The sequence below is a fragment of the Procambarus clarkii genome, chromosome 4 (genome assembly GCF_040958095.1).
Source record: "Procambarus clarkii isolate CNS0578487 chromosome 4, FALCON_Pclarkii_2.0, whole genome shotgun sequence".
NCBI classification, from domain to species: Eukaryota; Metazoa; Arthropoda; class Malacostraca; order Decapoda; family Cambaridae; genus Procambarus; species Procambarus clarkii.
In genome coordinates, this window is record NC_091153.1 from 39,090,519 (window position 1) to 39,115,493 (window position 24,975).

At 43.5% G+C, this 24,975-nt stretch overlaps 1 protein-coding gene across 1 annotated transcript in view; it reads right to left on the reverse strand.

Annotated features, from left to right (window-relative positions):
* kz (putative ATP-dependent RNA helicase kurz) overlaps positions 1-24,975 on the reverse strand; it is a 222,505-nt gene that overhangs the window by 14,157 nt on the left and 183,373 nt on the right. Inside the window, exons 17-20 of the mRNA XM_045732921.2 lie at positions 17,712-17,827; positions 13,700-13,837; positions 9,535-9,703; positions 5,038-5,135 (exon numbers count right to left, since the gene is read on the reverse strand). Coding sequence (XP_045588877.2) covers positions 5,038-5,135; positions 9,535-9,703; positions 13,700-13,837; positions 17,712-17,827 — 521 coding nt within the window. The remainder of the gene's footprint in view (positions 1-5,037; positions 5,136-9,534; positions 9,704-13,699; positions 13,838-17,711; positions 17,828-24,975) is intronic.

Here is a 24,975-nt window from a genome sequence, read left to right on the forward strand (position 1 = left end):
AACGCGTCTATGTGTGCCGTATATGTTCTCTGGATTCCCTCTATTTCAGCAATCTCTCCTGCTCTGAAGGGGGAAGTGAGTACTGAGCAGTACTCAAGAAGGGACAACACAAGTGACTTGAAGAGTACAACCATTGTGATGGGATCAATGGATTTGAAAGTTCTCGTAATCCATCCTATCATTTTTCTAGCTGACGCAATATTTGCTTGGTTATGCTCCCTAAACGTTAGGTCGTCAGACATCATTTTTCCCAAATCCTTTACATGCTGTTTTCCTACTATGGGCACATTTGATTGTGTTTTGTACCCTGTATTTTGTTTATGGTCCTCCTTTTTACCGTACATGAGTACCTGGAATTTATCACTGTTAAACATCATGTTATTTTCTGATGCCTAGTCAAAAACTTTATTAATATCTGCTTGAAGTTTTTCAATGTCTTCAGCCGAGGTAATTTTCATACTGATTTTTGTGTCATCTGCAAAGGATGATACGAAGCTGTGACTTGTATTTTTGTCTATATCTGATATGAGAACAAGGAAAAGCAGCGGTGCAAGGACTGTAAACACAGCGCAAATTATCACAACAATCCTGCTATTATCAGAATCCTGGTCATTTGTATTAGTCAGGGGTTTTCTGTAATACTATCATTGCTAAATAATACCATTTACATATATTTTTTACATTTATAGACGATGCTGTGGTCACAAAGCTGAACAGTAGTGATGTGAGCTCACGCTGCGTGCGCCAGCCTTCGTGACTCACTCAGTACCGTAGAAGCTCACTAATCCGGAATCCGCCAATCCAGAAAATGCCCTAATCCGGCAAAAATGGTGGCCGGATAAAGTTATCTCCCTATCTGGCCAAAGTACCCATGGAAGCCGAACTAGCAGATATTTGCCCGGATCAGCGGCCTAACACTCGTTGTACACCACCACCAGGGAGGGAGGGAGTCACCCTTACTGCTGCTCACTTGCTCTGTCCCGCCTACATTCACTGCCTCCCTCCCTTCCCAAGAGATCCTTCTGTAGGTAGCAGTAGATTGCCAGCCTGGAGAATTTTGATCTAATACAATAAAGCATTCATGAAACAAGTATTTTTATACCTTTTTATACCTTCTGCTAGCTACCTGCCTGCTTGCCTTCATGTAACTTAAGTTTGCAAACCAAGTGGCTATCTGTACAAACATTTTTGGAAATGGTCACTTTTGGACTCCCTCGGTGAAAGGTGAAAAAGTACGTTAATCCTGAAAATGTGCTAATGTGAACCTTTACCACTGAGAGATAAACAAGTGAAATGCCGGGCCTAACATTTGTTGTACACCACCACCAGGAAGGAAGGGAGGAAGGGAGGGAGGGAGGGAGTCGGACAGGGAGTCGGTCAGGAAGGGATGGAGGGAAGGAGAAAGGGAGTCGGTCAGGAAGGGAGGGAAGGAGGGAGTCGGTCAGGAATGGAGGGGGGGGGGAGGGAGAACGTGTTGAGTGTGTGGGTACCAGATGTGACTCGCTTAAGCCTACCTACCGAAGGAAGGTGGCGTTGAAGGTGTTGCAAGAATGATATTGTTTTCTTATTGGCGTGGAGAGTTAGTTACAAATATTAAAAACACAATATAATATTTGAACAGAACAGTATTTGGTTTGCTATTTATTCATTTAAATATTTACAAGAATATAAAATGGGATTTAACAGAACTTAAGGCGATTATGTCAAAGTCATCGTACAGCATGTCAACACTCATGTGTTGATACAAGTGGAGGCGAGTTAGGAAGGCTAGCGTGAGGTTGGAGGAGGGGGTGACCAGAAAGGAGATCACAGACGTGTGATCTGTCTCTTTCCAGACTCATCCACTGTAATCTCTCCTGCTCTGAAAGGGGGAAGTGAGTACTGAGCAGTACTCAAGATGGAACAACACAAGTGATTTGAAGAGTACAACCATTGTGATGGGATTCCTGGATTTGAACGTTCCCGTAATCCATCCTATAATTTTTCTGGCTGACGCAGTATTTGCTTGGTTATGCTTCCTAAACATTAGGTCATCAGACATCATTATTTCCAAATCTTTTACATGCTTCTCTCCTACTATGGGCAAATTTGACTGTGTTTTGTACCCTGTATTATGTTTAAGGTCCTCATTTTTACCGTACTAGAGTACAGTGGAACCTCAATTAACGAGCGGCTCTATTTACGAGCATTTCCAGTAACAAGCGAGCCACTCGCAGCAAATTTGTTTCTATTGACGAGCTCACCTATATTAACGAGCAAAACCACACGGTGCTTCCTAGCGTCTCACTGGTTCTCGCAAATTCTCGGACGCCTCCGACGCCAGTGTTGTTGTTGTATCTCACACGACAAGCATCCCTCTGGATTTATTTGCTTTTTTTTTTTGTGTGGTTTTGTGACTGCAATTTGTAACGCACGATGTCGCCAAAGAAGCTGCTTGCTAAAGACAGTGTTGGCAAGGGGGAAGAAAGCGACAATTACCGTGGAAGTGAAGAAGGAAATAATAGCAAAGCACGAGCGTGGTGTGTGTGATTGATCTTGTCAGGGAGTATTGCAGGTCCTCATCAACGATTTGTACCATTCTGAAGAGGAAGGAACAATTTAAGATGCTTGAGGTGGCTAAAGGAGTTACCAAGGTTAATAAGAAACGTCCACAAATCCTAGAAGAGGTTGAAAAGCTGCTGCTAGTCTGGATGAATGAAAGGGAATTACATGGCAATTACATGGCGATAGTGTGTCTGAAGCTCTTGTCTGTGCAAAGGCCAAGAAGTTGTATGTGGACCTTGTCAGGAAGACACCAGGTGCATCGTCTGAAGAGGAGGAGATATTTAAAGTGGTATCCACAGTGTTGTGCAACATGGGGAGGCTGCCAGCTCTGATAAAGCTGCTGTTGAGAAATTTGTACCAGTTCCAGAAATTTGTTGCTAGAGAGGAGTTCTTGCCCCAACAAGTTTTTAATTGTGACGAGACTGGCCTGTTTTGGAAGAAAATGACGAGGAGGACCTACATCACACAGGCGGAACAACCGTTGCCTGGCCACAAACCAATGAAGGATCGACTTACTCTCGTGCTGTGCCAATGCAAGGTCAAGCCGCTGCTAGTCTACCACTCAGAAAATCCACCCGTGTTCAAGGCATGTAAAGTGTACAAGGCACGACTGAATGTGATGTGGAAGTCCAATAAGAAATCCTGGGTGACGCGGATATTCTTCACTGAATGGGTCAATGATGTTTTTGGCCCTTCAGTGAGGAAATATCTTGAAGAGAAACAGTTGTCACTCAAGGCCTTGCTTGTGCTCGATAATGCTCCTGCACATCCTCCACAGATGCGAGATGAATTGTATCCCGAAAATCAGTTCATCACCATCAAGTTCCTTCCTCGCAATACCACTCCACTCCACTCCTCCAACCTATGGACCAGAAAGTCATTACAAACTTTAAGAAACTCTACATGAAGGCCTTGTTGGAGAGGTGTGTTGATGTGACCGACAATACAGAGCTGACCCTCAAAGAATTTTGGAAGAACCACTTCAATATCCTGGGTGCCTTACGTTTGATCGATAAGGCCTGGGAAGGAGTGACACGAAGGACCCTTAACTCTGCATGGCGTAACATGTGGCCTGAGGGTGTCCCTGAGTGAGACTTCGAAGGTTTCAGTCCTGCACTTGCATCTGCATCTGCACCTGTGGAAGATCCAGAAGTGCATCTTGTGGATGATATTGTTGCTCTGGGGCAAACTTTGGGTCTGGAGTTGGATGCTGCTGATGTGCAGGAGTTAGTGGAGGAGCACAGTGAGGAACTGACCATTGACGAACTCCTGGAACTTCAGAAGGAGCTTAATCAAGAGGAGGCACAAGAGTTCTCACCAGGGGAGGAGGAGGTACGGGAGGATGCTGCTGCCACTTCAAGTGAGATCAGGGAAGTGTTGGGAATGTTTGAAAAGGTGACTGCATTCTTAGAAAAGCATCACCCTGATCAAGCAGTGACAACCCGGTGTGTGAACATATTTAATGACAATTTGCTGTCTCATTTTAGGGACATCCTAAAACAAAGACAAAAGCAATTGTCAATAGAAACGTTTTTTCCAAAAGTAGAGAAAAGAAGAGCTAGTGATAGTGAACCACAACCCAGTCCCAGTGGGGTGAAATTCCCAAGAAGAGAGAGCCTGCCTGACTCAGAGGTGGATTCTCCTTCCACACCATAACCCCTCTCCTCCTTCCCACCTCCCCATCGTCTCCCTCAAGCCAGCAACGATTCTTCGTAAGGTAAAGTAATCATTAAAACAGTACAACAAAACATTTATAATTACATGTGCAGTATTATATTTACATAAAAAACGTCATACAAGTATGGATGTTTTTGGGAGTAGAATGGATTAAATTTATTTCCTTTATTTTAAATGGGGAAATTTGTTTCTTAAGACGAGTTTTCCGGATAATGAGCTCGGTGCCAGAATGGATTAAATTCGTTAATAGAGGTTCCACTGTATCTGGAATTTATCACTGTTAAACATCATGTTATTTTCTGCTGCCCAGTCAAAAACTTTTTAATATCTGCTTGTAGTTTTTCAGTGTTTTCAGCAGAGGTAATTTTCATGCTGATTTTTGTGTCATCTGCAAAGGATGATACGAAGCTGTCCCTTGTATTTGAGTCTGTATCTGAAACTGTATGAGAATAGGGAAAAGCAGTGGTGCAAGGACGTTTAACTGTGCTTGGACTCGATTTTATATGGTTGACTGTTAGTCTTTGTGTTCTATTCGACAGAAAACTGAGAATCCAGCATCCTACTTTACCAGTTATTCACATTGACCTCATTTTGTGTGCTATCACTCCATGGTCACAGTGAGTGCAGTATTCCCAGTGTCTCCCTAGCACCAGTAAGATTTGGCAGAAACACAGATTGCAGCGTCAAGTAGGCTATTTCCTTATGAAGCAACCGAGTGGAACAGCTCAGAAATGAACAAGACAAGATTATAATAAAATTATATTAGAAACACCTAATTATGAATAATTTACTGCTTCCAAACGAATAGCAACTTACATTTTGGATCGTGCGTCCACGTTTCTTTCAACTTGGCAAGGTTTGTGATATCCTGGCTCATTAGTGCACGAAGGAGGTGTTCCCGTTGCTCACGAAATCTGAAGCAATACAAGTTAACATCAAAGACAAATCCAGTAGCCTACATAGATACTAATAATATGAACATACATTAGAATATTTAAAATATAAAATACAGACCAGTGATTTTAATTAAATAGTATAACTTGAGACTGTTTATGGTAGCAGACTGAGGAAAACAACTTAAGTCCCATGCTTAGCATATCCCACTATTAAAAAAAAAAAAAAAAAAAAAAAATGAGTGGGACATATGGAGAGTTCAAGCTGGAGTGAGGTTGGCATGTGAAGGGTCTAGGATAGGGTGAGGTAGGCATGTGGTTGATGGTAAGGGAAGATGGTAAGAGTCACCATGACCTAAGTTAAGCTAGTGAAAACACAAGAAGCGGCATTAGAAGATAAAACTGAGCCACAACATCCTCTGGAAAAAGCCAGCGTTAAATGTAATGAAACGCCCTATTCTGGGGGTAGCCCCGAAGGCTCCCTGAAGCTATCCAAACTGATGTGTGCTGTATTAGTTTGGGGTTCAACAAGGAGTTCTTAGGCCTGCCAGGGACCATGAGCCAAAACCTGGTGCCCTCAGAGAGGCACAGGAAGCAGTGGTATATGAGCACTTTATGTTTACGGTATGTCATATTCCGCCATCAACCAGGGCATTCACCCAGAGAGATAGGCAAACCAAAACAAACAACAAGCCGGTAAAATTTCTACCTACAGCGAGAAAGCACCAAGACATTCTAGCCGAAAGAAAAGATACTAGTAACTCTATCCTCATGTAGCACTCTTGCTCGTCATTAGCGCAATCTTCCCCCCATAATGGAAATGGGAAGCTGGGCCAAGTGGGCCGGCCTCTCACCATCTCACTTCGAGGCCCGATGGAAAAACCAACAACTAGAGGGAGGGAGGGTGTTAGGGAGTTACCCCCAGGGTTACCCCCAGAAAAGGGTGTTTCATTACGTTCAACGCTGGCTTTTTGGGGAAAGCCCGGTTGGTTCCCCTGAAGCTAACTACCCACAAAGAGGGAAAAACAGGGTTTTACCCGGGAGGCAGTAACATCACAAGACTCAAGTCGAAGAAGAGGCCGATTGCCGCTACAGACGACCCAGAGCCCCACAAGGCAATAAAGGGCTTGGAACACTTACAAAATATCTGACAGCCAGGACCATGTTTGATCTCCACTTATTGCAAGTGGCATATTACCTGTTTCACGTATAGTACGTTGGAAGGACACGACCATAGCTGAGCTGTATGTGTTCTTTGCTCTGTGTATGCTCATGAAACATTCGGTGAAGCATGTCATACAGGATTATTGGAACAAAGATTATTGCCTACACTTTGAAAACATTGCAAATGTTGATAGAAATGATCGACTCTGGAGAGTGCAAAAAGTGTTCAGTGATATTAGAAAGAAATAAAATGATTACTTTGTACCAGGACAGAATGTTGTCAGTGACAAATCCTTAGTTCCTTCAAGGGATGTCTTGTCCTCAAACAGTACATCCCATCGAAACGGCACTCTTTTTGGCCTCAAATTCTTTGTACTGTGCAAATGTGAAACCGGGATGGTGATCGATATATTATAGTTTGGTACGGTCGTAGATATATCCGCACAGGATCCTCAAAGGTTTTCTGGCAGTGAGGTGAAGACGCTCATGGAACCACTGCTGAACAAGGGGCACATTCTGTACACTGACAATTATTATATGAGCCCCTTGTTAACAAAGTTCTTGCTTGAACATAGCACGGGTGTGTAATTACCTAAACGTAATTACCTAAGTGTAGTTACAGGATGAGACCTACGCTCGTGGTGTCCCGTCTTCCCAGCACTCTTTGTCATATAACGCTTTGAAACTACTGACGGTCTTGGCCTTCACCACCTTCTCACGTAACTTGTTCCAACCGTCTACCACTCTGTTTGCGAAAGATAATTTTCTTATATTTCTTTGGCATCTGTGTTTAGCCAGTTTAAATGTATGACCTCTTGTTCTTAAAGTTCCAGGTCTCAGGAAATCTTCCCCATCGATTTTATCAATTCCTGTTACTATTTTGTATGTAGTGATCATATCACCTCTTTTTCTTCTGCCTTCTAGTTTTGGCATATTTAATGCCTCTAACCTCTCCTCGTAGCTCTTGCCCTTCAGTTCTGGGAGCCACTTAGTAGCGTGTCTTTGCACCTTTTCCAGTTTGTTGATGTGCTTCTTAAGATATGGGCACCACACAACCGCTGCATATTCTAGCTTTGGCCTAACAAATGTCGTGAACAATTTTTTTAGTATATCGCCATCCATGTATTTAAAAGCAATTCTGAAGTTAGAAAGCGTGGCATAGGCTCCTCGCACAATATTCTTTATGTGGTCCTCAGGTGATTCTAGTTTTCTATCTAGAACCACCCCTAGATCTCTTTCTTTATAAGAATTCTTTAAAGATTTCTCACATAATATATAGGTTGTGTGGGGTCTATGTTGTCCTATTCCACATTCCATAACATGGCATTTATTAACATTAAATTCCATTTGCCAAGTGGTGCTCCATATACTTATTTTGTCCAGGTCATCTTGAAGGGCATGACAATCATCTAAGTTTCTTATCCTTCCTATTATCTTAGCATCATCAGCAAACATGTTCATATAATTCTGTATACCAACTGGTAGATCATTTATGTAGACAATAAACATCACTGGTGCAAGAACTGAATCCTGTGGTACTCCACTTGTGACATTTCTCCAGTCCGATACATTGCCTCTGATCACTGCCCTCATTTTTCTAAGTCAGAAAAAATTTCATCCATGTTAGAAGCTTACCTGTCACCCCTCCAATATTTTCCAGTTTCCAGAACAACTTCTTATGTGGAACTCTGTCGAAAGCCTTTTTTAGGTCCAGATAGATGCAGTCAACCCAACCATCTCTTTCCTGTAATATCTCTATTGCTCGATCATAGAAACTGAGTAAATTCGTTACAGTGTGTGGCACTGTAAAGACACATAGGAAGGAAATGCCAGTTTTTGAAAATAATATTGGTGTAGGTGATTGTAAACTTGGAAAATGTGACAAGATCTTAGCAGTGCGTTGGAAAGAAAGACGTGAAGTCAATATGTTGTCAACTACTCACACTGGTGAAATGCTTAACAGTGGCAAAGTGAAGTATCGAGTGGATGGAACATTGTATAAGCCATATTATGTCATTGATTACAATATAAATATGAGACTTGTAGATAAATGTGACATGATGGCTGGTGCCATTGAGTGTGTCCACAAAAGTGTAAAGTGGACACGGAAATTCTTCTGGACGTAACAGTGCTCAACTGTTTCAACACGTACTTGGTGAAAACTAGCAAAAACCCATAAATTTGAGTTTTTAGTCAGGCTCTGGTGTCGCAATTACTCAAGTACGGCCAAGAAGACAGCGTAAGGACAGTTTTTCATGCCCCCACAAGACCACATTTAGTTTCCAGCAGACTGGCTGTTAAAGATAGCTTTACAATTCACAAGCCTGCCTACCTACCACCTACAGGAACTGAAGCCAAAGGTGCACGCGGGCGCATTGCTTGCAAGAACTCGGAACGAAAAACCAGGAAGCGAAAATTTGTGTACCATATGCGTCGAGTGCAAAGTCCCGCTCTATAACATGGACAGCTTCTTTGAATATCATTCACTTGCCAAGTACTGAGTGTATGATATAGTGTTACTGTGTAAATAGTGTGTGAAACTGTACATAATGTAATTATAGAGAATTTTGAACAAGTAATATAGCGACAATAAACATTTATTGTGGACACATTACTGACACTTGCATCACAGTTCCATGGAACATTATGAATGTTCTACTGTATAAATATTGTATAGGACACATATGCATCAGATATGATACAAAAAATTAATTATAAAGCATTGAAAATACATAGAAATATTATTTGTGGCAACTCGTGAGGCTTGAATGGCCTGCACGACCGTGTCTGAGAGCTTCACGCATGGGTGACCAGCCTGTGATGATGTCACGCACCACTTTGTCTACGTCCCCACAGCCAAAGTAAATACAATTTAATATTTTTTTTGTTTTGTTTTTTACATGTACATGTTCAGGGAAAGGAATTTATCATTTTACAAAGTTTTTGCCGCATAGGGGAAATTTACAATAAACGTGGTGCATCACAGAGGTTAAACACATCAGGGTATTAAAACCTATTATTCTCTTTTATCTCCATTCTCAAATCTACCCATTTAAGAATTGCTCTCCCAGGTTACCTATACCATTAAAATACACAATAAATTGTAAAAAACAAGAAAATTCCTGGATTAAACATAAACAGGGTCAATATGCACAAATGTTTACACCAAGCAAGCTTTTAATACATGCACTTACTATATATATACAGTATATGTTAGCTTACAGTACTGTATATATGAAATGCTAATATTTCTTACCTTATAGCAACTGGGTTCACTAGAGTCCTGGGTTCATACAAGTGCTTGACAAAATTCTTGAGAGGCAAACACAAATGGCCTAGTAAGAAGCAATAAGCCACCCACTTGAAAAGGTCTTTGCTATGAGGATATTCTACCTCCACTTCCGAGATCTCCCATGCTGCTGGACCTGTAGTATGGATTAGAATCTGTTTAGAATTCAACACATCCTCCAAAAATGACAGTACATATGTATTAGATGTGAATACAAAAGATCAGCATTATATGTAATAAAATGTCAATTTCTGGGTGAACCTCAGTGGCTTCTTGAAGCTACTATATACTGATATGGAAATCTTGTATAAAGTCTTCATTACTGTCAGAATCTTCTATGACACCATCATTATTAAATTTTTACAGTTACTAATTTCATTCGACTATTTGGAATGGATGGAAGAGTGACCGCCTTGTTTCATTCAGGCCAGTGTTCAATCCCTGACCATTCACAAGTGGTTGGGAACCTATCTTTCCTCCATCCTATCTTAAATCCTTATCCTCATATCCCTTCCAAGTGCTGTATAGTCGTAGCTCAGCACGTTCTCTTGATAACTACTTTACCTTATTTATTTTATCATTATTAAGTAATCTTGTGGGCACAAGCTGTATAGCAGTGCCAAGAGCTGCTGCTGTGTGTGCTACTCATCGTCGCTCTCTTGGTACTGATGCCCTTCACAGCCAGGAGGGGTTACCTACCTTGAGGTTACCTTGAGGTGCTTCTGGGGCTTAGTGTCCCCGCGGCCCGGTCGTTGACCAGGCCTCCTGGTTGCTGGACTGATCAACCAGGCTGTTAGATGCGGCTGCTCGCAGCCTGACGTATGAGTCACAGCCTGGTTGATCAGGCTTCCTTTGGAGGTGCTTATCCAGTTCTCTCTTGAACACTGTGAGGGGTCGACCAGTTATGCCCCTTATTTGTAGTGGAAGCGTGAACAGTCTCGGGCCTCTGTTGTTGATAGAGTTCTCTCTCAGAGTACCTGTTGCACCTCTGCTTTTCAATGGGGGTATTCTGCACATCCTGCCATGTCTTCTGGTCTCATGCGATGTTATTTCTGTGTGCAGGTTTGGGACCAGCCTCTCAATTATTTTCCACGTGTAAATTATTATGTATCTCTCCCGCCTGCGCTCAAGGGAGTACAGATTTAGGCTCTTTAGTCGGTTCCAGTAATTTAGATGTTTTACTGAGTGGATTCTAGCAGTAAAGGATCTCTGTACACTCTCCAGGTCAGCAATTTCTCCAGCTTTGAAAGGGGCTGTCATTGTGCAGCAGTACTCCACTCTAGAGAGCACAAGCGTTTTGAAAAGTATCATCATTGGTATATCATCTCTAGTGTGAAAAGTTCTTGTTATCCAACCTGTCATTTTTCTTACAGTTGTGACGGCTACTTTATTGTGTTCTTTAAAGGTAAGGTCTTCCGACATGAGTACACCCAGATCCTTTACATTACCTTTTCGTTCTATGTTATGATTTGCCTGAGTTTTGTACGTGGTTTCCGTTTTTATATTTTCATTTTTTCCATAGCGCATGAGCTGGAACTTATCCTCGTTAAACACCATATTATTTTCTGTAGCCCATAGAAATACCTGATCTACATCTGATTGGAGGTTTGCCGTGTCCTCCATGTTGCCAACTCTCATGAAAATCCTAGTGTCATCTGCAAAGGATGATACAGTGCTATAGGTTATTTTCTTGTCTATGTCCGATATGAGGATGAGAAAAAGTACTGGAGCAAGCACAGTACCCTGGGGGACTGAGCTCTTCACGGTTGATGGGCTGGATTTTATTTTGTTGACTATTACACATTGGGTTCTGTTAGTCTGGAAATTGTAGATCCATCTGCCTATTTTCCCGGTAATTCCTTTTGAACGCATTTTATGTGCAATAACACCATGGTTACATTTATCAAAAGCTTTTGCGAAATCTGTGTAAATTGCATCAGCGTTTTGTTTGTCTTCCATAGCATCTAATGCCATATCATAGTGGTCCAGCAACTGCGACAGGCAAGAGCGCCCTGTTCTGAAACCATGTTGTCCGGGGTTATGGAGATGCTGTGATTCCATTTATTGTGTGATCTTACTTCTTAGCACTCTCTCAAAATTTTTTATGATGTGCGATGTTAGTGCTATCGGTCTGTAATTTTTTGCCTCTGCCTTATTTTCTACTTTATGGAGTGGTGCTATCTCTGCTGTTTTTAGTATGTTAGGAATAACGCCAGTATCTAGGCTTTGTCTCCACAGAATGTGAAGGGCCTGCGATAGTGGTTTTTTTACAGTTCTTGATGAATATGGAGTTCCAAGAATCCGGGCCTGGTGCAGAGTGCATAGGCATACTGTTTATGGCTTCTTCAAAATCTAGTGGGAATAGGGCAACGTCTGATATACGATTTGATGTTGGTATCATATCCATGAAAAATTCATTTCGGTTATCAATCTTTAGTGCGTTTAATGGCTCGCTGAAAACAGAGTCGTACTGTTTCCTCAGTAACTCGCTCATTTCTTTGTTGTCATCAGTGAAAGTTCCATCTCCCTTTCGCAGGGGCCCGATACTAGATGTGGTTTTTGATCTTGATTTTGCATAGGAGAAAAAATATTTCGGATTTCTCTCTATTTCATTGATGGCCTTTTGCTCTCTTTGCCTCTCCTGGGTTTTGTATGATTCTTGTAGCTTGAGTTCAATTGTTTCTATTTCTCTACCTATCCTTCTTCGCCATTCTTGAGATAGGGTGCGACTCTCAAGTTGTTCCACGATTCGTTTTCTTCGCCTATATAGGGAACGACGTTCCCGTTCCAATCTGCATCTCTTCCTCTTTTTTTCTTAGGGGTATGCGGTTTGAACATATTTCTAGTGCTACTGAGCTTATTTTTTCCAGGCACTGGTTCAGGTTTGCATTTTCTAGCTGTTCTTCCCAGTTTATTTCTGTGAAGTCCTGGTTTATTTGCTCCCAGTTTATCTGTTTATTATTGAAGTTGAATTTGCTGAAATCTCCTCCACCGGGAATCTGGACTGGTTTTGAAGGTCCATTCCCCAAGGTTGTCAGAACTTCAATTAAGTTGTGATCTGAGTAACAGGTATTTGTAATCATAATGTTCCCGATCAATTCATCATTATTAGTGAAAATGAGGTCCAGCGTGTTCTCCTTCCGTGTTGGTTCTACTATTTGCTGGTTTAAGGCAAACCTATCGCATATCCGTAGCAGGTCATTTGCATGTGTCTGTTCATTTAGGCAACTTCCTGGTATTCTTTCTGATATTACTGTATTAGCCAGGTACTTCCATTTCAGGTGCCGTAGGTTGAAGTCTCCAAGCAGGATGATGTTCGGAGCTGGATTTGAGAGGTTTTCCAAGAAGTGCTCTATTTTCATTAGTTGGTCTTTAAACTGCTGAGGGTTTGCCTCCGGTGACTTATATACAAGGACAACAACTACATTTAGGATCTCTATTTTGACTATCAGCACTTCCACCATATCATTTGAGGTGTTTAGCAGCTCAGTACAGATGAGTGTGTCTTTGATGTAGAGGCTGACCCCACCCTGAAGCCGGTGTTTCCTATCACATCTGAAAAGATTGTACTCCGAGATCCATATTTCACCATCAAGGTAGTCTTTTGTGTGAGTTTCCGTTAGGGCTGCAAACACTGCATTTGCCTCATGAAGGAGACCATCTATAAAGTGAACTTTGTTGGATTTGCGTGTTTTTATAACCTGGATGTTGGCAAATATAAATGATGTTATCGTGTTAGCGGAAGTGCTGGATGCTTTACTTGGTGTTAATATCTGAGGCTCTGGTAAGGAGGCCACTGTGTTTGCGTGACCATGACCATAATCTTTTCCAAATAGGGGGTCTGTTTACAGGAGGCCTGAGGAAGTGAATGTGAGATTTAAAACTCCCACAGGAGTTTTAAATCTTTCACAAAGCCTAAAATCAACCCTGGTTGATGTGCACATCACTAATGAAATGACCCTGGTTGATATGCACTAGTGAAAGGTTAAACAACTGAATTTTACCTCTGGAGGCATCCAAATGGAATAGTTCAGGACCAGTCTATTTTTTACTTGTGACTAATGAAAACATTTGTCTCAAAAACTGCCCCCTTAACCCACCCTCCGTTTTTTTTCCCCCTCGTTTTTATTACCAAATGTGGCTGTTCGGTGGCAGACAATCTGATCTCTTTCAGCATCGTAGCGAGGCTCAGGAGACTCCAAAGGTGGTGAAAAGTTGCAAATGCTTGGGGCAAAGACTGCCAACCATTCTTGTTCAATAGCCGTCACATCTGAAAGTAAAACAATGCAAGTAAAGATGCGAATGCCTCTGACTCTTAAAGAACATGAGGAGTGTAATAAAATTATGAGATATACATGAAATTTTGAACAGTTAATATTGATTAACAAAATATAACATATGAAAACTATCCAAACAAAGAAATCATCTATTCTTTATGGAAGATAAAATAAATAATAAAAAAATTAAATGGAAAATAAAATAAACAATCAATGAATTAAATGGAAAATTAAATAAAAATCAAGGAATTTGTAACGAGTAAACATTATACTCGCTCCATCTCTAATTACCTTAATGACAAACTCATTAGCACTAATTACATAAGTTATAATCTTATCCCTAATTACAGGTAATATTTTTCCATCCTTTTCAACCTATTAGAGGATGATGAGATAAGGTGTAGTCCAATCATATAAGCAGCCCAGAAGTGATTAATGATAAGTACAATTTCTACAGTGATTCAGTTAACTTCGATACAAACGCTGAGGAGTTACCACACCTCTTCAACCTCAAGAATGTAGCACTCGGCGAGTATAGTTCTAATTGACCCTAAGACGCTACAGCTTCGACACAGAGCAAACAGCAGACTACGACCGCATCGAGCTACAATGCTCTCGTTCCCCATCGAGTTTAGACACTCACGATTCCCCATCGAGCCGCCACGCTCCCCCACATAGAGTTCCGCGACTCCAGCCTCACTCGGCTCTCTGCTCTGCTCCAAGCTCCGTCTCAATGCCTATGACACTGCCATAACCAAGACTACTAATTAAATATGAAAACCCACTTAACACTTTGTATCTAATCCACCCAACAGCGTAACATAATTGTACGTTACAAATTAAAGAAAAAGTCTTTTCATTATTAATTAACACTTTATGCGGATCAGGACATAACCTGGAGTCCTGTTTCGCCTACCCACTTCCGCAATGTGGACATAAAATGATGTCCTGAAAAAAATATTTGTATAAAATTCAATTTTAATCCGATTTACTTTGGGTTTGTTTCAAACTGCGCGCCATGAGGCTCTCTTTCTCACCACTAGGCTGCATGGTACAATAAGTTCATGAAAGGTGTGAACCACTTCGATCAAATGGTATTACCATTTTACCAGGAAAACTCACAAGTGGACCAAAAAGATAACGTTTTATTTCCTGCAAATGGCTTTGCATAATGCCTTTGTTTTGTACAAATACAACACAACTGATCAAAAAAAGCTAACATTGCTACAGTTCCACGAGGTGGCAATTTGGGCCCTATTACGCTGGGACCCAGAAAATTGGCCTCAAACAGCAACAGTATCTCAACACTTGCGGCACGCTCCAGACATTATTGATGACACAGGTCCTGCCTATGCTGACGCCATGCAAACTCCCGGACCATCTGGTGTGAGGCGGCCCTTGTTCACTTCAACACCTCAAGCTGAAGCAGCAACCGAATCAGAACCCGAGATGTCTGGCACACTGCCATTTGACGAGACGGTTTTGTCAGATGACTCTGACTCAAATGTTGAACCTCCAGCGATTCAGTTGATTCTGAAAATCGCATGAACTACAAACTGAAACGAGTATTTTGATGCCAGAATGAACACTGTATCACATAAACTGCCGTAAGTAGACTCGAACTTTCATAGATTTTTTTTTGGGTGTAGCGTGTGTCTGCATGAGTGTACCAAACGGGTTGCAGGTGGGTGACTTTAGCCGTTTATACTGGTAATGCTTCCCCCATATCATGTATTATATACATATGTCTGTTTAGGGAATTTTATTCCGATCAATGTACAACCAAAAATAACTGTGTGCAACAAGTATAAACTTGAGAAACATAACAACAGTAAAAACATTTCGTGTGTGTTTGACGCTCACTGATATGTTCCAGCGTTGTTTTATATTTTGCGCTATTCTATCTTATGCTTTGTTGATCTTTTTTACCTACGGGCTCATAGAACATTCTATTGCGAACACATTGGCACAAAAATGAATGACGTACATAGAATAATAATGTCAGGACAGTGAAATAAGTATAAACTTTCAAAGCGCCGTATCGCACATGTGTCGTCGCGTCACCGATACCGGGTAATACTTCCCACACTCTTGCGGGTGGGCCGCGACCATTATTCTACGTTTATATTCATATCACCGTGTTGGGAATTTCATTGTAAGTCCATTGATACCAAAATTAATACTGTAGGACAAGTGTGGAGGTGATAACAATCCCAAGAGTAAAAACATTTTGTTGCTGTTGGGCGCTCACGGCGAGTCATCTACGTAGTTATTTATTTGGTGCTGGTATCCCTATACCTTTTGTGACCTTTTTTTACTGGTGTTCTTCTAGAGAATTTTATTGCGAACACGTTGGTACCAAAATGAAATACGTAGCTCGAGAACTAAGGTCAGGAGAGTAAAAAGAGTATACACATTTTTGTTTTGATGCTTAAGCGACAAAAACGCCGCGCGCACATACCGCTTTTTTTTTAACCTTAGCCGGGCGCGCGAAAGTGTTAAATTAGAAGACGAGTCTGAAAAGGTTTGAGGACCAGAAAGAAGCTTATCTATCTATATTTGAGGCACTGTTCCCTCTGAAAGGGTCCCCTTAATTAACAACTAAGAATGCTATTTAAGAATCTAATCAAGGAGGGTTTCCAGTCAATAAACACTGCCTACCTGAGGCCACTACTTCAGTATGGAGCTCCAGCATAGAACCCACACCATGTGAAGCATATATAGAAAGTTGAGAAAGTTCAAAGGTTTGCAACTAGATTAGTACCAAAATTGAGACTTCAGCTATAAGGACAGATTGAAAGAACTCAGCCTCACAACCTTGGAGGAGAGAAGAAACAGAGCGATATGATAACTACATACAAGATCTTGAGGAGGGAATATAAATGGATAAAGGAAGCCTATTTAAATTAAAACGAGGTAGAACAAGGAGACATCAGTAGAAACTGGACATGCAATTCAGTCGAAGAGAAGTAAAGAAGTTTTCATTCTCTGTATGGATGGTAGGCAAGTGGAATGCACTGAAGGAAGAAGTTGTTGAAATCAATTTCATCTACAACTTAAAAAGATATTTGATGAAAACATTAATGTCGAGAGGGGTAATTAGCATGTCAAGTATGAATGGCTAGGAGATGGGGCATAAAGAGCCAAAACTCACTCCCTTGTTAGTCACTGATAAGTAATCACTGATAGGGAAGCACTTCTGGAGGTGACTGAAGATCGGGTTTTGACAAGCATGCTCAATCAGATTCATGGCAGAAATGTGATTGCAATAGTTTTTTATGGGACTCAGAGAAGAGGCAATAATGCTGTTGTGTTGGTGGCTTTCCAGAGTGCGGATCAGTCCTTTCATCTTCTGTGGAGCAGTGGAATAGATAACCTCAGGAGGATTGTAATCATCATCAAGGCTGTTCATGTTCCCGATTCCCCTTTTCATTATAAGTCTTATTAGTGGGAAACACCTGGGTGCCTTCTGGCAGCTGTGGACCCAGGATGCTTCAAGACCCAGGATGGTCTTCAGTTAAGTTACAGAGTCTTTCCAGGACTTTGTTACCTGTTCTCCCTGTGTTTTGGGATACTGTCTCCAAACCCCAGCTCAAACTAGATTTCTCTTCAAAATAAAACATTCAGTATAACCACTATGTCCTCGGCTCACCAGGTAGTATCAAGGCAGCCTTGATTCACTTCCTTGGACTTGTTGGATGCCCAGTGAACAATCTCCCTCAACCATTTATTCAAGTATTGGCTGGGGGTTCCAAGAAGGACATCCCTAGATTACAACTTTCTGCAATAGCCCTTTATAAATTATTTTATTACTTCACAGAAGATAATCTTACTACACAATAAAAATTATCTTCAAAACATACTTACTCCTCATGAACATTTTGTTGGTCTCATAGACATCTTGATAAACAACCCATTGAGGCATGTCAACTCGGGCTACTGATGATCGTGGCAAGAATACAGGCTCTTCCATGTCTTGTGTTCTGATGAAAACAATGAGATGTACAATTTTGTATGAAAACAATACAAAACATCAGCAAATAGTAGAGCCAACCAGAAAGCTCCCTAAATCTTATTTTTACAGAGATGAACTGATTAAGGACATAATGATTACAATTACATGTTACTCAGAACACAACCTAACTGAAGTTCAGACATGCATGGGTAATAGGCCAGTGCAACCAGTCTCAAATTCAAGGGTAGGAGAATTCAGTAAATTCAATTTTAATAACAAATGGATTAAAGTTAAAAAAAAAAAAAAAAGTGACAGGGAACCACTGGGGCACCTCAATAAATTGGCATTTCATTACATTCATTGATGAGTTCATGATGCTTCCTGAAGTTAATTAACCACAGAGAACAACAAAGGGACTTTACCAGGATGGGGGAGAGGAAGCAGGAACTAATATGAAGAAGAGACACCATGCAGGCGACACAAGGCCCAAAGCCATAGAAGACCAACTGGGCCCAGGAAGATTGACCGTACACAAGGCCGCATCAACTTCTTAGGACAGTCTCTGTGACGTAGTGGTAAGACGCTCGCCTGGCATTCCGCGAGTGCTTTGGGGAGGATTTATTGGGTGCAAATCCTTAACTGTAGCCTCTGTTTAACTCAACAGTAAAATGTGTACCTGGTTGTAAAAAACAATCTTCATGGGGGGGTTGGAGGGGGTCGTATTCCAGGAACATAGGATTAAGGACTTGCCCGAAACGCTACGCGTACTAGTGGCTGTACAAGAATGTAACAACTCTTGTATATATTACACACAGAAATCACAATAATGTAATGCACCAAATGAACAAATCCACAAGGGCCGCGACGAGGATTCGAACCTGCGTCCGAGATGTCGTAGCTCAGTCGATTAAGGCAGCGTCTGGGATGCTCACGGACGCAGGTTCGAATCCTCATCACGGCCCTTATGGATTTGTTCTCTTGTATATATATATAAAAAAAAAGGAGCCAAAATATCAACCAAGGACATATTAAAGAAGATGGCAGCAAAAGCCAGCTATTTAACACTTTCGCGCATTTGAGGATTTCTAGGTTGCCACCAAATTTTCTTACGTTTCCGCATAACAGACTACGCGTGTAGTCCGGCGAAAAAATATTTGTATAAATTCCATTTATTTTCCGATCAACTTGGGAATAGTTTACAAATGTTTGCCATGAAATATACGTTTTTTCTAATAGCCGAACAGCTTATTAAAGAGAACGGCGTGGCAGTGAATCATCGTGGTAAAACAATTGTATTATTGACACGACGAGTATAATCGAAGTAGTTTTTATATATGTTGCCGGTTGAACGCATCCTTATGTGACCTTTAATACTTATGTTCTTATAGAACATTCTATTGCGAACACATTGGAACAAAAATGAAATACATACATCGAAAAATAATGTCAGGACAGTGAATTGAATATACACTTTTCAAAGCGAGTTTCGCTGATATGCCGCCGCGGGTAACACTTCGGCCACTTCCCACACTGTTTTGGGTGGACTACAACATTGAATCTATATTTATATGCATATGTCCGTGTAGAGAATTTTATTGCGATTCCAATGATACCACAATTAGCGATGTAGGACAACTGTAGGCTTCGCAACCATTAAGAGAGTGGAAACATTTTGTTGCTGTTTGGTGCTCTCGGCGAGTGATCTGAATAGTTTTTTATTTGGTGTTGATAGTCCTTATGCTTTGGCGGCATTTTATAGGTATGTTCTTATAGACAATTTTATTGCGAACACAGTGATACCAAATTTAAATACATGCGCCTTCAATTATTGTCAGGACAGTCAAAAGAGTGTACACTTTTTCGGTCTTACCGCATAGGCGCGCGAAACGCCGAAAGCACATACGATTAGATTTTTTCAGAACGCAGTGTGTGCGAAAGTGTTAAGAACATCATGGGCCCAACATGATGTTCTAGCCAGTTCTGAAGTCAGAACTGGCTAGAACTGGCTCTTCTAGCCAGCCTGCGGTCAGGCCTTGCAGACCTGACCGCAGGCTGGCTAGACTTCATGTTACTGCGGACAACCTGAGAAAAGCGAGCCTTGGAACAGGAAACTAAGGAAATGGGATCAACCAACAAAACATCCAGAAAGATAGAGCTGGTGGCATGCAGGCAGCGATGAAGAGCTGCCATGGGACACAAATGATGAATCACTGTCTAAACCAATCAAACATCAATCACCAAAGGGCCCTTTCGGAAGCTCACCAACCCATTCTTCACCAGAAAAGAAGAAGACTGCTGCAAACGAACCACCCACCTGGGCCAAAAGAGCAAAGCTCCTGCCTCCAGAGAAAAGCCTGAAGCTTCCCAACCCAACAGCCTGAGGCAAGAGCCAGCAAGAAAACCTTCTTAAGAAAAGCATTATGAGCCAAAGGGAACCCCATAAATGGAAGTGAGGAAAGGAAGGCAGTCAAGGGACCAGGATGGCTCAGGAGGAGTATGAGAAGATTGGAGGTGAATGAACACACAAGAACTTGCAGGACGGTGCCACACAGGTGTTTAGACCCAACACAAGCAATAGTGGCCCCACCAACGCCAAACGATAAGAGGTGACAGGGTGAGGCATGAGTTGCCAATTCAGAAATAACTAAGACAAAAGACCAGCGTTGAGCGCCACCCTTACTATCTCCAATTTATTTAGATGATACATAGATGAATCGTTTTCTGCATTCAGTGATGATGCATCTGATACCAGTAGCATAAATGAACAGTGTTAACGGCTTCCATGGTGGTGTTTTCCATAGATATTTTCAAGAATCACTGAATCTTTTCTTGACTGATGGACACTCTCTGAGGCTAGCTGAATCTCTTCCTGTGTAGGACCTTACAAAGCGATCTTTTCACGACTACTGTACCTTACAAATTGATCTTTTCCTGTAATCTTTTCAACACTACCTTATGTTTTACAAGCTTGGCTACAAACCACCTACAGGTACTAATGTGAAGGGTGTACGTGAGTGCGTTATTTGCAAGCACACAGCACGAAGAAACAGGAAGCGAAAATCTATCTGTACTGGTGCAACGAGAGCGAAGTCGCGCTGTGTACCATGGACTACTTTGTTGATTATTACTCACTTCTGAAATACTGAGTGTGTGATACAGTGTGTTACTGTGTAAATAGTGTGTGAAACTGTACATACTGTATTGTAATTTTAGTGAATTTTGAACAAGTAATATTGCGACAATAAACATTTATTGTGGACACATTACTGACACATGTATCACAGTTCCCTGGAACAATATGAACATTCTACTGTGTACATATTGTAAAGGACACAAATATGCATCATATACAAAAAAAAAACCAGCGTTGAATGTAATGAAACGCCATTTTCTGGGTGAGTCCCGGAGGCTCCCCGGAGCTATCCATGGCTGATATGGATACCCTAACTATTTTGCATCAGTCGATGTGGGTGGAGTTCTAGGCCTACCCGGGACCACGAGCCAGAACCTGGCCCCCTCAGAGAGGCACGGGGAGCAATGGCCCATAGAAATGCACATGTGATTTGGAGCATTCGATATCTGCCATCGACCGGGACAGGCACCCAGAAAGGTAAGCGCCACAAAACAAACCCCTATTCTGGTTAAACAACAAAATCGACAAACGAGTGGATAGAACTCCCCCCAGGAAAACAAACTAACAAGCATGACGTCACGCAAGCCGCGCCGCATGTCTGCGCAGCTCCCCCCCTCCCCGGGAGGGGGAGCCCCAAACCCCCGCGCCAGCGATCCCCGCCCCAGTTCTGAGGCTGGATATCAAAACCGCGAAAAAACCTGCCGACCAGAGGGTGGGAGGGTGCCGGGGAGCCTCCGGGACTCACCCAGAAAATGGTGTTTCATTACATTCAACGCTGGTTTTCTGGGGGGAGCCCCTACGGCTCCCCGGAGCTACCTCACCAAAGACTACCTAAGAAACAAGGGGACATACCCGGGAGGCGGTCGGAGAATCACTCCACAACACGAAGTCGAGACAACAACCCAAGGTATATCAATCGCCAGAAAAAAGTGAGAACAGCCGCAGACGAAGAAAACCTATGATCACGACCATAGGAGCCAAAAACCACTGCGCCTGAGAAGAGCAAGAAGCTCTGCCACACGACCCCCAGAGGCGAATGCCAACACAAAAAGAAAACCGAGGCAAAGCAAACCTGACCCCAAGGAGCCACAACCACCAAGGAGAAGAAAAACAGGAGAGCACCCTGTCCAAAGACCAGGACGACACAGGCAGTGCATAAGCAGGCCGGAGGTGTAACAACGCACGATACAACCTGCGAAACGGTGCAGAAGGAATATCGATACCGAAAGCTAGCAGCAGAAACCAAGGTGCCAGACCCAGGAACGGCCCCAAGCGCCTCTACATCCTCCGCAAGCCAATCCTATGACAGCCCCAGGAGGGAAAAGAAAGCGCAGGACCAAAACGAAAATGCCACAAGTGTGCAAAACCACCTCCACAAGTACAGCGGACAGGGAAGGAACTCGCATAAGGAGCCGCCCCGCACCAACATCTCGCAGAAGGGCAGGAGCGAAAAGACTCATTAGGAGGAGCAAAATCGCTCCCAGGAAAACTAGTAGCGCCGAGACAGTGTGAAGAGAACAGATATTCACAAAAGAACAAAAAGGCCAACACACAGAAGCTGCTGGGAAGAGGACCCACAAGCCCTAGAAAGGACCGGAGGGAAGCTCAACCGAATGACGACAGACGCACCAGAAAACGGGAAGAAGCAAAACAGTCCCGAACCTTCGAGAACAAAAAGAAGCAAACACAAAGGACGAAGGCCCCAAAACTTCGTCGCACCCGAGACCAAAAGTCATGCAGAAACCCCAAGAAGAGGGGGACATGACGGAAGAAGGCCCGTCCGGGAAAAAGGGGTGAAGATCGTAGAAAAGCACCCACCAACAGGAAGGAAACAACGGGTACAACGGACAAGGAAACCAAGCCCAGAGAGGGGCCGACGCCCACAAAGCACGTGCGGAGAGGGGGAACGGAAAACCCCACACCACAAAACTGCAAGTCCCCCCCAGAGGGTTAGAAACACCCCGGCGAGGACCAACGGGGCCCGAGGCCCCTCATGTGAGCCCCACCCCAGCCCCGGGAATCCACCCTGCAGGCCCCAGGGCCGAGCTGTCCCCTCAAAGCCCCAGCGTCAAGAAAACCCCCGGGGCAGCCGTGAAAAACACGAAGGAAGGGAGCCCACTAGGCTCTGGAACTTGAACCGAAACCAGAGGATAGGCGAGGGGCGAGACGAAGACCCCAAGCTCATCCCCAGCCAGCACAATGAGGCGAGGACAAGACAGTGAAACCAAGGAACATGGAAAAACAAGGCCCGGCACAGCAAGACCGGCAAGGAAGGAGAGCCCCAGAGGGAGCACGGAAGGGCCGAACAAAATGCCACAACCAACCCCGACACGCAGCTGCAGTACCAAAACCGCAGCAAAACGTCACCACACTCCCCGAGGAAGCGACAGAGAAGATAGATAAATCGTACACGAGTGGCACACAAGGGGACACGGGCGGAAACCGAGCACCCAACTGAGCCACAGGGACGGTAGAAGAAACATGTGCAGTGTAACAGGCAATCAAAGGAACACATTAGGCAGCCCAACATGGGCTGACCCCATACACTGCCCCAAGAGCAGATATGAGAGTGCCCAAGAAGCACAGAATCCGCCCGACAGGCAAACGACAAGGGAGAGGTGGAAACAAAGAGCCAGAACCCAACCTGCAAGCACAAGGAGGCGAACACAACCTCCGACACAGGAAAACTCACTACCAAACAGGCACCCCCACCGTTGCACTGCGGAACAAGGTGGAGGCGGGGCCCCGAACTCAAGCAAAGTTGGACAAGCATAGGAGAGGGGCAGGAGGAGGACAGGCAGGAACCGCCTCGGAAGGGACAAGAGGCCACCTGCAGACACCCATGAACCGAGGAAGGAATCAGGTGGAGAGAACAAGAGCTGCCCAGCATGGGCTAATAGCCCTGCAGTAGGCACCTTGGGTGATACGGTCCACGTTCTCAAGTACGTATGTACACCCATTCCTACTCCCAAAAACAAAAACAGCGTCAGGACGAAGGAGACGCCAAAACCGCACCAACTCACCTGCAGAGCATAGACCCTGAAGGGCCATGACGCAAGCGTTCGAGTCCGTATCTGCCGGAGGCGGACAGTGCGCCCATGCTGGAGAGGAGGGGAGCAGCGAAGGAGGCTCCCCACCCTAGAATGCAGGGAAAAACCTCATGATTTCCCCACAGCGGCACCCCAGAACACCCCCAAAGCAACGGGGCACGGATTGGATTAAGAAAAGAGCGAGAGGCAAAGCCCCCCCGAGAGAATAGGAGCAGAACACGTGTGCACACAACCCGGAACCAAAAACTCCCACGGCGCATGCGCAGGACGCGAAAGAAAGTAGCCCAACCAGGCGCGAAGTAGCCCAACCAGGCGCGAAGTAGCCCAACAAGGCGCGAAGTAGCCCAACAAGGTGCGAAGTAGCCCAACAAGGTGCGAAGTAGCCCAACAAGGCGAGAGTAGCCCAACAAGGCGAGAAGTAGCCCAACAAGGCGAGAAGTAGCCCAACCGGCTACAAGGGAGCCCAAACAGCGACAAGGAGCCAAAACGGCGACAAGGAGCCCAAACGGTGACAAGGAGCCCAAACTGCTACAAGGAGCCCTACCTGTCCAGAACAGAAGGAACCAGTATCTGGACACGCAGGAGGAAGCCACAAAGGCCAACCGCACCGCAGGCGGAGAGATGCGGTTAGCCGAAAACCTCCTGAAGACGGAACCGAAGAAACCACAGGGACACGTAACCGAACCCGGGGAGGAGCAGAACCCAAGCCCAAATACGTACGTACGTATTTGGCCATGAACACATTCAGAACACCTCGAGTGAGAGCAGCCACACCCAGCCAGTCTCCCTCACTCCAACATCTTACTCGCCAACATTGCTCCTCCCACCATATTGTTATAGTTCTTATTACACATGTTCTATATACCTATCTACATGTTTTATTTACCAGAACTATGCAAGTAAGCCGGTATTGTGTCTAAACAGTACAGTGGCCACCATACACTGCATGAAAAATCACACAGCAGACGACGCTACGATTACGTCACCTCCCTC